The sequence below is a fragment of the Molossus molossus genome, unplaced genomic scaffold (assembly GCF_014108415.1).
Source record: "Molossus molossus isolate mMolMol1 unplaced genomic scaffold, mMolMol1.p scaffold_m16_p_13, whole genome shotgun sequence".
NCBI classification, from domain to species: domain Eukaryota; kingdom Metazoa; phylum Chordata; class Mammalia; order Chiroptera; family Molossidae; genus Molossus; species Molossus molossus.
The window spans coordinates 54,470,595-54,485,240 of NW_023425348.1; the positions used below are offsets into that span (position 1 = coordinate 54,470,595).

The 14,646-nt window shown below is 54.6% G+C and overlaps 1 protein-coding gene across 1 annotated transcript in view; it reads right to left on the reverse strand.

Moving 5' to 3' along the window:
* Positions 1–871: 871 nt before the first annotated feature.
* GALNT18 (polypeptide N-acetylgalactosaminyltransferase 18) overlaps positions 872–14,646 on the reverse strand; it is a 326,286-nt gene continuing 312,511 nt past the window's right edge. The window contains exons 10-11 of the mRNA XM_036259150.1: positions 13,977–14,141; positions 872–1,236 (exon numbers count right to left, since the gene is read on the reverse strand). Of these exons, the coding sequence (XP_036115043.1) occupies positions 1,090–1,236; positions 13,977–14,141 (312 nt within the window). The 3' untranslated portion in view covers positions 872–1,089. The remainder of the gene's footprint in view (positions 1,237–13,976; positions 14,142–14,646) is intronic.

The following is a 14,646-nucleotide window of genomic DNA, read 5'->3' on the forward strand; positions in this document are numbered from 1 at the left end:
GTCGGCCACAGGCTGTGAGAAGGGCAGCTCCCCAGCAGGGCCCAGAGCGGCGACGGAGCCACGACAGACTGGCCACGCTCCGGGTTGACCTGTGTCCTCCCAACAGATGTGTCCTCAACCCAGTGCCTGTATTCGGAAACAGTCTGTAGAGAGGCAGTCAAGTTCATCCAGGTGGGTCCTACCCCGACATGACCGGCGCCCTTATAAAGTCGGAGTATTTGGACGTGGAGACAAACACATCCAGAGGAATGGCGACGGGAGGGCTCAGGGAGAAGATGGACTTGCACAAGCCAAGGAGCGCCTGAGGCCACCAGCAGCTGGGAGAGGCCCGGAGCAGATGCCCCTCAGCCCTCGGGGGGACACCGCTGCGGACTCCCTGAGGTGCAGTCCGAGCCTCCAGAGCTCTGACAGGGTGACTGCTGCTTAAGCCCCCAGGTCTGTGGTGCTTCGTCACAGCAGCCTCGGGAAATGAATGCTCCCCGACTCACGGAAGGAGCCAACTGGTCTCAGCGACCGGAGGGACATTCGCTGTAGGCCGTGTCACTGCTGAGGGGACTTCGGGAGAGAGCAGTGGAGCCTGAAGCCAGCAGATGACACTCCGCCCATGAGCAGTCTTCCGGAGGGGCAGGCCCTGAGCCCTCTGGCCACCCCGGGCCCACGAAGCAGGCCTCGGCTCCCACAGCAAGCTCCCGCCGCGGCATCCTTTCTCGGGGATGCGGAGCAGGCAGGGAAAACAGGGGTGGTCTGGCTGTAGGAACTCCAGGTTCAGAGGAGACAGGCGTGAATCTCCACCATGCACCAGACTACAAAAACCCTTTTTTAAAATCAATAGTATTTTATTGACAGTTATAAATATTTTCCATGTGTCCCCTATTTACAGTTGCAAAATAGTTTATGATATTATACCTTCACCCACCATTCAGCATCTTTCTAGAAACGCCACGAAAATTCAGTAGGAAATAAAAAGCTCTTTAGGGGGGCCCACCAACCTGGTTCCCCGGACTTCGGACCACCCCAGGCGGGCAGCGGGCAGCGGGCAGCGCTGTAGCAGGTGCTACACAGTAGCAAAGGGGCGGGCGGCGCCCGGCGTCAGGACGCCAGGCTCCTCAGGACGTTGGTGATGCTCCAGTGCTGGCCCGAGCACTTCTGCAGCACCAGCTGGAAGCCGAACTCCGAGTCGCTGTTCTCCTGCAGCTCCAGACAGCGCTTGGACTTGCGGTTCTGGATGGGGCCTCCCTAGGAGCCAGGGCGGAGAGTGGAGTCAGAGGGGCCAGAGAGTGTAGAGGCAGCACAGGGCGGAGGTGGGGCTGGGGCCAGCGGCTGGTGCAAGGCGGGGCTCTTTGTGTCTAGATGTCTGGGATCAACGAGGCTGCGGGAGGCCTGCGGCCAGCAGTCCCGCAGAGCCTTGGGCTCCCATCGCTGACGTGCTGGCCTCCTCCCTGAGACTGGACCCGTGTGTCAGTTTTCTTCGCAGAGCCCTAGTTCTTGGCTATCTACCAGGCTGATGTCCATCTACCAGGCTGGGGATTAGCACGCTGGGTTGCTCCTATAGGTCCTAGGGGGTGGGGGGCGGGGGGCGGGGAGGCTAGGCCCTGGGGCCCTGCTCTGAAAACCCGAATTCCTTGGGCCCACCCATGATCAGCCTGACCTTTGAGTATCACCAGACCTCCTGCTTTTAGGGCCCGCGCCCCCAACTGGACCTCTGGGGTCACCAGTGCTGGCCCCAGCCAAGCTCAGGCCCCTGGATTCTGTCCGCAGGCCACTGGGTTCCCTCATCCCTGGATCTGCATGGCTTGCCCTTGCTCCTGATGTTTCAGTGTGTTCTGTAGCCACGCATACTCAGTTTACACCCCGGACACTCTGGCTGTGTGCCTGGGAGTCAGCCTGTGAGCATCTCCGAGTTCTACTGAAAACGTGCTCATCTGGGCTTTGGCCTCCCAAATGGGCAGAACTGCTCGGGCCAGGTGGTGGTCCATGGAAGTAGGCTCCTTGCAGCTTAATGGTTCTTGAGTATATGCTCAAACTCACCTTTTCCGAGAACCTACTGTCTCCCATCTCAGCCATAAGCAGGCACCTTGGGTGGGAAAGCTGAGCGTTTTCAGTGATACCCCCACCTTTGCCCCAGCATCTGACTGGGCACCGGTTCCTGTCCATCCACCTCCGTCAGGCCTTGTGACTGTCCCCTCATCCCTTTGCCGTCACACTCGCCCTGCTTCGGGCCACCGTTGTCTCTCCCCGGACAACCGCATCAACCTCATGGCTGATCCCCCTCCCACTTCCGCAGGCCGGGAGTAGTGACCCTCTCGGTGCATATTTGGCCTGGAGGACAGGCCCCTCTGCGGTGGAGCACGGCCGGCCTTCGTGGTGTGGGTTGCGTTTCTCTCCGGCCTCGTCTCCCAACACACGCACACCTTCTGCTGCAGCAATACCAAACTCCTTGTCGTTTTCTACACCCATCTGCATTTTCTCAGGCTCCCTAGATGTGCACAGGCTGGGACCTGTGCCTGGGGTCCTCTCATGCTCAAGGCTAAGCCACAGCTGCTCTGGGTTCGGCTCCGGCTTGCTTCCTCCTGGAGCCTTTTCACCTTCCACCTACCTCCCCCTCCTCCCTCCTCTCCTCCAGTCCCCAGCTGGTTCGTGCTCCACCCCGAGCTTCCTCCCGCTCAGCACTCAGGGAATGAGGGCAACATTTCTTTCACTCGTGTTTTTCCCTCTAGACTGAGAGTTCTGTGTCTTATCCATTTCTGTCCTCTCGACATTCAGCAAAAAGCTTGGAGCACGACAGGTGATCATTGAAGCTGGCTGTCAATGACCTATACAAGTGAGAAGCGAATCGGTCACTGGATGGTGACCGTGCTTAGGAGTTCACCCTGGAGTGGCCCTGGAGGCCCACCCCTGCTGCATCCATCCTGTCCCGGTGAGCAGCCCGCTGCAGGAGGAGACGGCAGCCCCTTCTGGAAGTCATCCCCAGTCTGCCACCACCATCCCTGGGGTGACAACGGACATGTCAAACTCAGTTCTCACAACCACCTGGAAAACTGGCAGGATCTGCCGCAGCTGAACAGACACTTCCCTGCGACCCAGCAATTCTGCGCCCATAGCTCCGTATCGAGCAGGAAGGTGTGCACCAAAGACATGTGTCGAGAGCCTTCCGAAACGTGATTAGTTAAAGCTCCAACCTGGAACCAACCCAAAGGCCATCAGTAGGAGAGCGGATAAATGACCACAGGCACTCGCCTGGTGGAATACTACACAGCATCAAAGATGGACACACTAGAGCCCTTCTCAGTAAGGATGAATTTCACAAATACAACGTTAGCAAAGGAACAGAAAATATACATAATCCTACTTCTATAAACTTCCCAAACAGGCAAAATAAAACCAGTGTTCAAATCAGGTGGGGTCACCTTTGGGGAGGGGGGGTGACAGGAAGAGCAGGGGCTTTAGGGTACAGGTGGGGGCTATTTTCTGACCGGGATGGTGCTTACCTAGGCATTTGCTTTGTTTTAAATCAAGTCGAACATTTATTTCTCTATGTATGTTTACATGTTTCTGTATGTATGTGTTATTCTTCAGTTAAAAAAAACCCAGCTCCCCAGAAGGGACCCTGAGTGGTGGGTGAAGGAGGCAGGAGTGAGAAGCTGGGTGCTAAGGGGGTCCGGAGTCTGCGTGTCAGGAGCGGGCACAGACGTCCCAATGTCCCATGCGGGACACAGCCCATGGAGGGCAAACCTCTTCAGAAGCATTCGAGTAAAGCAGGCCCCCAGCCCAGCACCTCTGAGGAGAGCGATGACCCACTGCCCCCAAGAGCACAGCGACCTCAGGACGAAGGGGAAACAGAAACCGAGCTCATCTGGGGCCCACAGGTGCAGCCAGAGAGAAACCCACGAGTCAGGCCCTGACAGTGGACAGAACCAGTGGCCCTGGGACAAGGGCTCAGAAAGGACCCTGGAACCCCCATGTTGGAAGAGACTTCGAAGGCCGACTCTCTTGTTCTCAACTGCGACCTGAATGACCTCTGCACTTCAGCCCAGTGTCCACCTGCAGGGACAAAGCACTCGGCCCCCAAACCAGCACTTCCTTTCCCGAGTGGCTCCTCCTAGGAGCTCCCCTCCCACTGAACCAAGACCCCTGTCTCAGGGGCATCCAGCGAGGGCACCCAGACCTCCCCTCGGGTTCCCACTTGGGTCAGCTCCGGCTTCTCCGCCACTTCCGTCTGCCAAGGGAGGGTGAGGCCCATGTCCCCCACGTTCCCAGCTTCCTGTGGAAAAATGCTGTCATTCTGGTAGCACTCCTTTTGTTTTGAACCACTCAGATCTGACCACAGAGCACAGACCACCTCATTTCCACTGGACGACGGGCTCTTCCATCCGAGCCAAGGAGTCAGCCCTTCTGGTGGCCAGTACAACCCTGAACCACGCTGGGATGACTGGAGGACAGCCTCGGTTGTCCTCTCAGAAGCTGTGATCCATCTGGGGTCCCCATCCTGTCCCTCAAAGGCTGGACGTTTGGACCCAGAGCCATCCCTGTGACACCTGCTCCAAGCGAGGCTAGTCCATTGCTCTGCCTCCGGGTTTCTTTGGCTTCTGTGTAACAGCTCACAGCCTGCAGGCATGGGCAGGGCCATGTGGCTGGTGCCCCTTTGGCAGGACTACATCCAGGTTCTCCTGACCCTCCAACATCCCGGCCAGCCCGCTGGCTGTCCTACCCTTCTGCTGGGAGTGGAGATCAGGCAGGGTTGCATGGAAGCAGCCAGCTCTCTTATCCACAGGTCCGCCGGGGCTCCGGACACTTCCGAGATGGAAAGGGAACAGTGCTGAACAAGGATGCTTCTTTCCTGGTCGGCAGCTGTGTGGCCTGGGGCGACGTTCCACCCTTCTGGTCCCATTGTCTCTAGGGCAGATGGTCATTTCTGTCCTGATTACTGAGGATGAGCAGGACAGATGGGAAATCCCTTTATCAGCTACACAACAACAAACGGATTTGAGGCTGTTCATAGAATCAGGTGGAGGCTCCGGAAAAAGTGCACAGCAGCAGACGGAGCCAGACAGGAGCCCTGCCCTCCTGCTGGATTCTGACTGCTCAGCACATCCTCAGGGGCCGGGCCGGGCCTGGCCGGGCCTGGCCGGCAGGGAGGCTGCTTCAGGACCCGAACAGGAGGCCGCAGCCCCCTCCTTTCCCACCAGCCACTCAGGCACATGCTGAGCCTTCTGCAGGGGCACCTTGCCAAGGTCGAGGGAGGAAGACAGGGGCAGAGGTCTCTGAGAAGCAGTGTTCCTTCAGGGACTCAACGGTGACATTTCCCAGGCCCTGCCCTGGCCCAACCATGTCCCTGGCACCCCAGACGCAGGAAGTGTGGTGACCTTGGGGCAGAAGCAGCCAGTGTGGCCTCTGGGAAGAATGTGGAAGAAGCGGAGTGAAGCCAAGGGCAGGGTGGGTGTGGAGGAGACACAGCCTCTGTGAGTCTGGGTCCACAGGGAGAGCAGAGTGTGAGGCCAGGGACAGCTTCCCTCGGAGGCTCCCGAAGGAGAACCTCCTACGGCCGGGAAGGAAGGCCGCCTCGGAGGCTCGACGAGCACAGCCCTGGTGCGCACCTTGGGAGCGCATCTGAGTACGGAGAGAAGAGCCAGGCCACCTTTGGTGCTAGACCAGCACTGGCCACTGGCGCTGTCTCCCTCCTCTCTTCCTTCTCAGACCTTGACCTCTCTCACTGAGCAAACTCTGGGGTCTTGCCCTCTCTCCGGGCAAAGTCCATTCGCCACAGTGGGAAGGAGCTTTCCTTCCCTCCACTCAGCCCTTCCTGGTGACTTCAGCACCCTTGGGAGCAGCTGGTGTTGGGACTAACTGCACCTCTACCTGCAGGCTTTGCTCCTGGGATGAAAGTAACAAGAGTTAACACTTATTTTCCATATGCCCAACACTGTGTCGAATACTTTACATGCCCAGTCTCAGGCATTGCTCACAATGACCCTGAGAGGTGGGGATGCTAATGATCACCATTTTATAGAACTGGAGACGGAGGCTCAGAGACGTTGGGAGACTTGCCCAGGATCGCACAGTCAGAAGTGGTGGAGTTAGGCTGGAGCCCCCTTCACTGTTCCCCCCAGGATGAGTGGCTCGCCCACCCCACCATTTATTCCACCCCATGGCTGTCTCAGGGAGTGGACTAGACTGACAGCTATTTGTGCCCCAACATCTGAGGTCATCTTGACCAGAGAGGAAGGTCACCTTGACCTCGAAGGGGCTCTGGAGAGCCAGTTTGATCTAGTTCTTTTGAGGGCTCTCTGCAGAGACACATTCCATCCATCCATCCATCCATCCATCCATCCATCCATCCATCCATTTGTCCATCTGTCCATCTGTCCATCTAATATTTAATGAGTGCCCGCTGTGTGCCAGGAACATCAGTGACCACAGGAAAGAATCCTTTCCTTTGTGAAGACTATTCTAGGAGGGGGAGCAAACAGTACATTGCGTAGTGTGTTAGAAGGCGGTGAGGCTGTGAGCAGAAAGGGAGGGTAGTGTGTGAGCGTGCCTGCGCCCAGAAATTCATGTTGAAGCCCCAACCCCCAGGGTGATGGTATTTGGAGGTGGGCATTGGGAGGTACTTAGGTTATGAGGGTGGAGTCCTCATGAAGGGGATGATATGAAGAGACAAGAGGGATGATCTCTCTCCCCCCCACGTGAGGACACAGAGACAAGGCCACCATATGCAAACTGGGAAGAGGGTTCTCTCCAGACATGGAATCTGCTGGCACCTTGATCTTGGACTTCCCAGCCTCCAAAACTGAGAAATAAATGTTTAAGCCACCCAACCTGTGTCGTTTTGGTGTAGCAGCCTGAGGGGACTGAGAAGCAGGGTGAGGGGGTTCAGGAACGGAGGCTGCAACTGTAAGAGTGGTCAGGGTGATCCTCACGGAGGAGGTGAGATCTGAGGACTGAAGGAGAGCAGCTAGCCCAGGGGATACCTGGGGAGAGTCCCGGGCCCAGAGCGCAGCTCCGCACGCAGAGGCCTGGTGTGTTCAGAGAACACACGGAGGTCCGGGGGCAGAGTAGGTGTAGGGGTAGAGGTAGGCGATGAGGCCAAGCGGTGAGTGTGGGCAGGCTGTGCGGGGCCTCAGGGCCACAGAATGGACTTGGCTTTTCACCTGGTGACAGGCCCAGCCATTACAGGGTAGGACTGACATGTTAACCAGGTCACCCTGACTGCTGTTTGAGCACAGAGAGTTGGAAGGAGGAAGCAGGGGCCTGTAGCAGGCTCTTGTCCTCTGGGCTGTCCTCTTGAGACTCTGGGCTGGACCCAGGGCTCTGGGGGGCTGAGGCTCGATGCAGAACCCCGACTGGCCCAGCCCTCTGTGGAGGGTACAGTCACTTGCTTACTAGTCCAGTCATCTGAATTATTTGTGTAATACTTACAACTACAGGATCTGAAAACACATAATACTTTTAATTAAAGAATTTAAATAAGGGCAATTAAACCTGGCAGGAGAGATGCTGCAGCACACAGAGAGCTTAATTGGAATGGGAACCAAATTAAATATGGAAACAGCACTAAAAAAATCGAAAGCTGAATGTACAGACTTAAAAGGCTAATAATAATTCCTAGAGCCGGGTGCCCAGCCCCTAGTCTCGTTCCTTCCCTTCTGGGCCTCTGGGGTGTTGAGTAGAAAGGGCACGAGAGGCGGCGTGAGCGGAAGCCAGGAACACGGGACTCGGCCCTGGGCCTGCCTCTGGCTCTCCCTGGCCGTGACCCCGTGGAAGTGGCTGAGCGCTCTGGGCTTCAGCCTCCTTTGCAAAGGCGCCGGAGCACTGGGCGCACTCTGAGTCTGTCTCCACGTGGAGCACTGACCACGGGCACAGCGGCATGTGGATCCGTGGTCCAGCAGCCCCTTGGGCTGAGGCACTGAGGAGCCAACCCCAGATCACACAGCCATGCACTTCCTCCGTGCCTCGGTTTCCCCAAGTGTCTGTGGCAGCTGGGCGTGGAACAGCGAGTACCAGACTAAGCAACGTGGCTCCTCCGGGAGATGTAGGCAGGGCAGCCGGATTAGACAGGGCTCCTAGAGGGCTTGTTACAGCACCAGTCACTCGTCTGATCCTGTAGGTCTCAACGAGGCCAAAAATGTATCTCTTCACATTTCCAGGTGCTGCTGCTGCTGCTGATCGGGGACCACCCTGGGGGCTGAAAACAGCCATCCTGTCTCAGGAACGGAGTGGGCCCAGCTGGCTGCTGGCACTGGCCTCCCGGAGGGGCAGCATCTGGGCTGGGCTCTGGCTGGACTCACGTCGGCAATGAAGGTGTTCGCGAGGAGGTCGTACGAGGACTGAGCCCGGTATTGCGAAGACTTCGTTTATTTCAGGGCTCCTGTTCCACCCTCCTTTCTAATTAATTTTCCATGGGCAAGTGGCCCAGTGGGGCTTTGGCTGTAAGCACAGTGGGAGGGGGAGTTTCCAGGCTAAACAGTTAAAAATTAGTGATCAAATACTGCAAAGCATAGGTGGGATGTGAGTGCTGGTTACAGACAACTGAGATGAAGCCATTTTGCAGGGAGAAGTGGTCTCCGTATTGTGAACATTACACACTTATGTATTCAGTAAGCACTCTGGTGTTTGTCTTTCTTCCAGGAGACGGGGTGCCTGAGTGAGAGGGGCCTGGGGCTCGTGGGAAGCTCCAGGGGACTGAAGATGGCACAGTGTCCAGTGCAAAGGAGGTGGGGAGGCAGGGCGGCGGGAGGGAGCCTGCTGGGGAGGTGGAAATCCTGCCAGTTCAGGCGCACCTGCGACTTGGCTTGGCAGGGGGACCCCAGCCCCAAACTCCCGCTGCAGCCATCCGCTGGCTTTCCAGAGGGGAGACGAAGGCAGCATGAACCCCAGATTTGACAGAATTCCCAGATTTGACCTTGGGCAAATTATTCAATTTTTCTGTGCCTCAGTTTCCTCATCTGTAGAATGAGGGTAATTAAAGTACCTAATAGCAGTGTCATGGGGACTAAGTAATATTTATAAAGCAGTTACAATAGTACCTGGGACACAGTAAGCACCAGGTAAATACTTGATAAATCCATTCCCAGATGGCCCCCAGGTCTGAGTGGTGGGAAACTGAGCCATCACACCCGGTCCTGGCGCCGATCGCTGTGGGACGAGCAGGGGGAGGGAAGTGTGACTGCCTTCAACAGTAATAACCACGCGGACACCCGGGGCCCAAACCCAGCTTTGCCAGTCTGCCTAAGCTGGGCGATTCCACACTCGCCCCTTCATGCGACATGCAAATAAAGAGCTGTTTTATTCCAAAGCCGTGATGAAACACTCAACTCCAGTCATTTCTTCTCAGTACAAGAGGTTCTCGAAGTTGGACTCCCTGACAGAGCGTGGGGACTGGAACCGGAGAAAGCCAATGGCGCCTCCTCCTACGTGTTGGGAAATTCTTTGGCAGAATTAGCGGTGCTTCCTGGGAAATGTGCTCTGCATGTAGGTTCTGTTTTCAGTGGGTTACGGATCCTGCATCGAATTATTCAATTAGACCCCACAAATCAGAGCCGATTGTCCCTGGACAGGCGGGCTTGGCTCCCGGCTCCGCTCTCTTCCGGGCAGTCTCCTCATACTCTCGAAACTCTCTTCCCTCCTGGCATGAATAAAAATCTCATTATCCTGGATGCTTCTCATTTAGAAAATGTATAAACGCCGCTCGGAGAACCCAGCAAGCAAAGGGCTGCGGTGTGGGGACCGTCTACCAGTGGAACACCAATCCGCGGACCCTGGGACCCCAGACGGGCCTGGCTAACGTTTCCACCAAAGAGCCCTGCCCGCCAATGGGAGTGACGGCACACCCCAATCTGGGGGTGCCGTGAAATACAGTCTGAGCACCCGACAATTGATCCAAGCCTCCTGTTGTAAAAGATCTTCATACAAATTCGTACTCCACTCCATACTGCAGGCATACTTGTTTTAGTATAAAACATTCCACCCTTCTCCAATCTGGAGCTGGAGTGTGGGGAAAAGTGCATGTTTGTCCTGTGGCTTTGAGCACCCCACTTAGTACAAGCAGTTGCGACGCACTACCACCTACAAGTGTTCTCTGTAGGAACCAGGGATTTTCCACCTGAGCAGGGCCCTTTGACTAGCACATTGAAATGTCCTTGAAATACGGTAGTACTCGTTTTATTTTTATTTTCAGCATGCATGTGTGTGTTCAAGGAGAGTCACCGAAGGTTGGATTTTGTTCAGCATTGGGTCTCCCACAAGTGTAGCTCAAGGCCTGGCACGTCAGAGGCCTTCCGTGAATATTTGTGCATTTTTAAATAAGGGACTTCCTCCTTCAGTCCACAGCACACTGGATGTCTCCTCTGTCTCCGCTTCCCTTGAGGGGCTGGAGACACTGAAAGTGTAGGAACACCTGCCCTCCAGTCTACTGGTTGACAGAAGACAGGGGCATGGAGTGAAATAACAATTCCATAAAGTGGGGGGAAAATGACCCTCGTACAAGAAGCTCAGCTCATTTTCAAGTTCATGCTGCTTTTCATTAAGGCTGGCTCAGTGGGGTTTCTAGGTGAAAAGGCCCTTCTTAGGACTGCTTTCTAACTTCGGCTTAGAGTCACAGAATGTCAGGGTTGGCAAGCCCTTGAGACCACCCAGCCCAGCTCCATGTAGAGCTGTAGAACCTAGACGGCCGGCCAAGCATCCTGAGCCCACCTCTTCTCTGAACCGCCAACCTCGTGTCTGGACAACTCTGACCATGAGAAAGCTGTCCTATGAATTGTCTTGATTCTCCCCACTGGTCCTCCCTCGGAGCTACACAGGACAAGTCAGCATTCTCTGGCATCGGGCAGCCCTCCCGATATTTGAAGGCACAGCTCAGGTACTCCTGATGTCTTCCTGGTCCAACAGACCCCACCCCTTTAACCATGCATTCGAATAGAGGAATAGGTTTCAAGGAAGTAGGACCTTAGAGGACACACGCCATAACGGCCTTCCTATGGCAAGAACCCCTTCAATAACTCCAGCATTTACTCACCATTCAAAGTAATGGTGGCAGAGGGGAGAGTGGGTGTCTCATTACCACTGAGAGGCACACAAGGTTCTCTTCTGTGGTGGTCTGGCATCTGCTTCCCCCTTCTCCTTCCATTGGTCCAGGGGCCACTAACACGACATCACCGAATGGCAGAATCCCCCAAATCTCAGCATGCAGGGTACTCTCGGAAGATCGAAAGTCCTATACTTCACGCATAGGAGTTTATAATCCCAGCAGGTAGCCACAAGCATGAAAAAGCACTGAAGACAACACCCACCACTTCTAATGATAAGGGAGTTCATGGTGTGTTGATATGGGAAATGTAGGCTGTTTAGAGACATGTGCATCACTTGAGAGGAACAACTCTGACAAGCCCACTGGTTGTTCTTCGGACCCACAGCCTAGGGTGGTCTCGGGTTATTAACCCCTCCTCACAACCACCTCCATTTAACCCATCACTACTTCCAACACACTGCTGACATGTCTCTCAAAGTCCTCCCAACAGCCGCCTGGCTCCAGGCCTCTGTGCCAAGCAAGTCAGCCCTTCTCTCACAGGGGTAATGGGACAGCCCTTGACCTGCCTGCCTGTCTGCAGCCTCTTGGCTTCAGTCCATCAGTGCTCTGCCGCCAGAGCGACATGACCCATCACCGCAGTCCACTGTGGAGAACCCCCTGAATTCCGCCTCTGCCTTTAGGGTGACCTCCAAACATCTTCATGAGGCTTTCAAGGACCATGTCACTGGCTCAAACCGACTCTTACGTCCGATCTCTCTCTTGCTCTGCCGAACATTCTAAATTCCAGCCACACCAACACTCAAGCCACACCATTTCTCAAGTGTGCTCTGCTTTTTCTTGCCTTTGCCCTGGCCAAGCCTCTACATGGAGTGTTCTCTCTTTCTACACCTGGGAACTGCCCTACACCTTTCAAGATTTAGATCAAATACGCCTTAAATGTTCCCCGAATTCTGTGGACAGAGCCCGACACCCTGGGCTCCCAGGACACCGCACCCTCATTTCCGCCCTCATCACCCAGCTCGTGTGTTCACATGCCCGAGAGCTCCTCAGGGGCGGAGCCGTGTCTGATTCGTGTCTGTATCCCTCGTGCCCAGCCCCGGGCTCCACACATGTTTGATGAACAACTGAAGGAAAGAATGTTCATTATTGGAGAGGTGCTCGTCAGAGCCCTGTATGTCAGCGTTGCCAAGAAATGTTTCCGTCAAACATGGTTTCTCCGTGTCAGGATCAAACGCTGCCCTGATTCATCCTGAAGCGCTGGAAATTCCGAAGAGCTTCCAAGGGGTAGAGGAAAGGCATTTTATTTGTTAAACAGAAGATCAGGGTATGAGGTGAAACACTAAAATATGCAAATGCCTATCTTCCTTGTAGGAGAACGGGGGAGAATCACACTCGATTATTTTGAAATTAATTCAGCCTGAGTGTCTGTGGAGTTTAAATGCAGCCCTCAGGGGAGTAAATAATACAGAATGTGAGACGGGAGAGGAGATTTAAAATGCGCCACTAAAAGCTCCTTTCAGCCCGGCTTCTGCACCAGAAAATTCTAGTTGGTAGGATCGCTGGGTAATTTGCAAAGATTAAAACCTGTTGCAAGAAAATGTGCCCACGCACACGACTTCAATGGGCTGAGAGGCCCCCAGCGTCCTCTGGCCTTGGTCAGGAGTAGCTCCTAAGCAGTGGGCTTGGGGACAGATTCCAGGTCGCTTGACAAATACTGATCATTTTGCTTTAAACAAAAAATTCACATATGTTAGTTTTAAAATATCAAGTAAGAGTAGCTGCTCTGGATTTGTAAACAGGGATTTAAAATATTATTTCCAAATAGTTTCCTTGGGAGAGGATCAAAGGCGTGGCTGCGGAAGCACTCCGGGAGTTTTAGCTAGATGGCTGCAGGCGTCGTCCCCAGGGCTCCCTGTGTCCCCTTTGAGAAGGAGTTGCTTTGCTCATTAACATAAAACTGCAGGAGGCTGGACACAGAGAGGCAGAGGCCCCAGAGGTGGAGCTCTATTTCCCAGTGATCCCAGAGCTCCTGGGAGGAGCAAGGCCTCTGAATGGGCCAGGGAGCTTACTTTAATTCAAGAGCGCACGCAGCCCACCCAGGCCAGTGTGGCTCAGTTGTTTGGAGCATCGTCCCATACACCAAAATGTGGCAGGTTTGATTCTGGGTCAAGGCACATACCCAGGTTGTGGGTTTGATCCCTGGTCAGGTTGGGGTGTGAGCAGGAGGTAACCGATGGATTTTTTTTTTCTCCTCTCTCTATCCTCTCCCTTCCTCTCTCTAAAATCAGTAATTTAAAAAAAGGAACACTAGTATCTGGGTGACACAAAGTCCCCCCAGATGCCCGGCTAGACCATGACCACTAGGGATTATTCCAAGAAATCCCGGGTCCTTTCATCTGCCTCCTCTCCAGTGAGCTTCCCAGTGAGCTGAAGCAGACAGCCCTTCACAAAATGGTCCCAAGACACTGCCCTGTGTGGAACCTCATCTCCTAAAGCAACCCCTCCTGGGAGGAGGGCAGAGGGGGTCACAGATCGGAGCCGACCCAGCACTCTATACCTTCGAGACGGGGCTTCACGCCCTGAGAAGGGGCTTGTGTGGGAGAAATGCAAGGCTTTAAAGCCAGGGAAATCCAACTCTACGTCTCAACCCTGCTCCTTACTGTGTGGCTTTGTACAGGTGGCTCCCCACTCTGAGCCTGTTTCCTTATTTCTAAAAATTAAATAAAATGAAAATAAAACAACAACAATGACAGTATAATAATAACCCGATGAGCTAACGTATGTGAAACCCCTGGCATGTAGTAAGTGCTTGATTAATGCCAAGAATTAGCAGGAGCCACAGCCCCCTAGCCACAGTGCCATGCCCTCCCCGGGCCCTGCAGCCCCTCCCCCGCCCCTGCGGCCCCTCCCCCCACTTCCTTTGCTCTCACTCTTCCTGGCCCTGGGCTGTTACCTGAGAGAACTGCCAGTGAAGCTTCATCCTCTTGGCCTTGGCATAACTGCACTCGATGAGCCGCGGCCGACTGTTGACGTCCACCAGGCATCGGTTGTCATCGTCGTCGACCGTGGGGCTCAGGGTGCCCACGTGGATCTGTTGGCTGCTCGTGTAGTACACATTCTGGGGGTGGGGAGAATGAGGTTAAATGCTGACAGCCAGAGAGGTGGGGAGGGTCAGCTGGGCTCCTCCCCAAGCATCTGGGAGAGGGATCCCAGTCCAGTGGCTTCGAATATTTTCTCTTGCAATGGACAAGCAGAAATCCTCTTGCACTCTGATCCAGCATAGCATCTGGTCCACATGTAAAACTGGAACAAATCTTTCAAGAAATGAAACTTAGTCTCCCTATATGCAAATACTTTCTACTCTACTCTTCCATTGAAAAACATTGGTCAAAGCCTTTTAAATTGACTTCACCATCCACAGTTTAAAAAATACTCTTGAATCCATTATTTATAGGCTTGCTGACTTCCTCCCTCCATAAATACTTTATGCAAGATACTGTGTGTGGCCAGTAGCTAAAGAGCAAAAGACCTGGGCCACACTTTTAGGGGGTTCACAGACCAGTGGGATGGCAGGCATACAAAAGGTAACTTCCATCCACACCAAGACCCTGTACAGGAGGGGT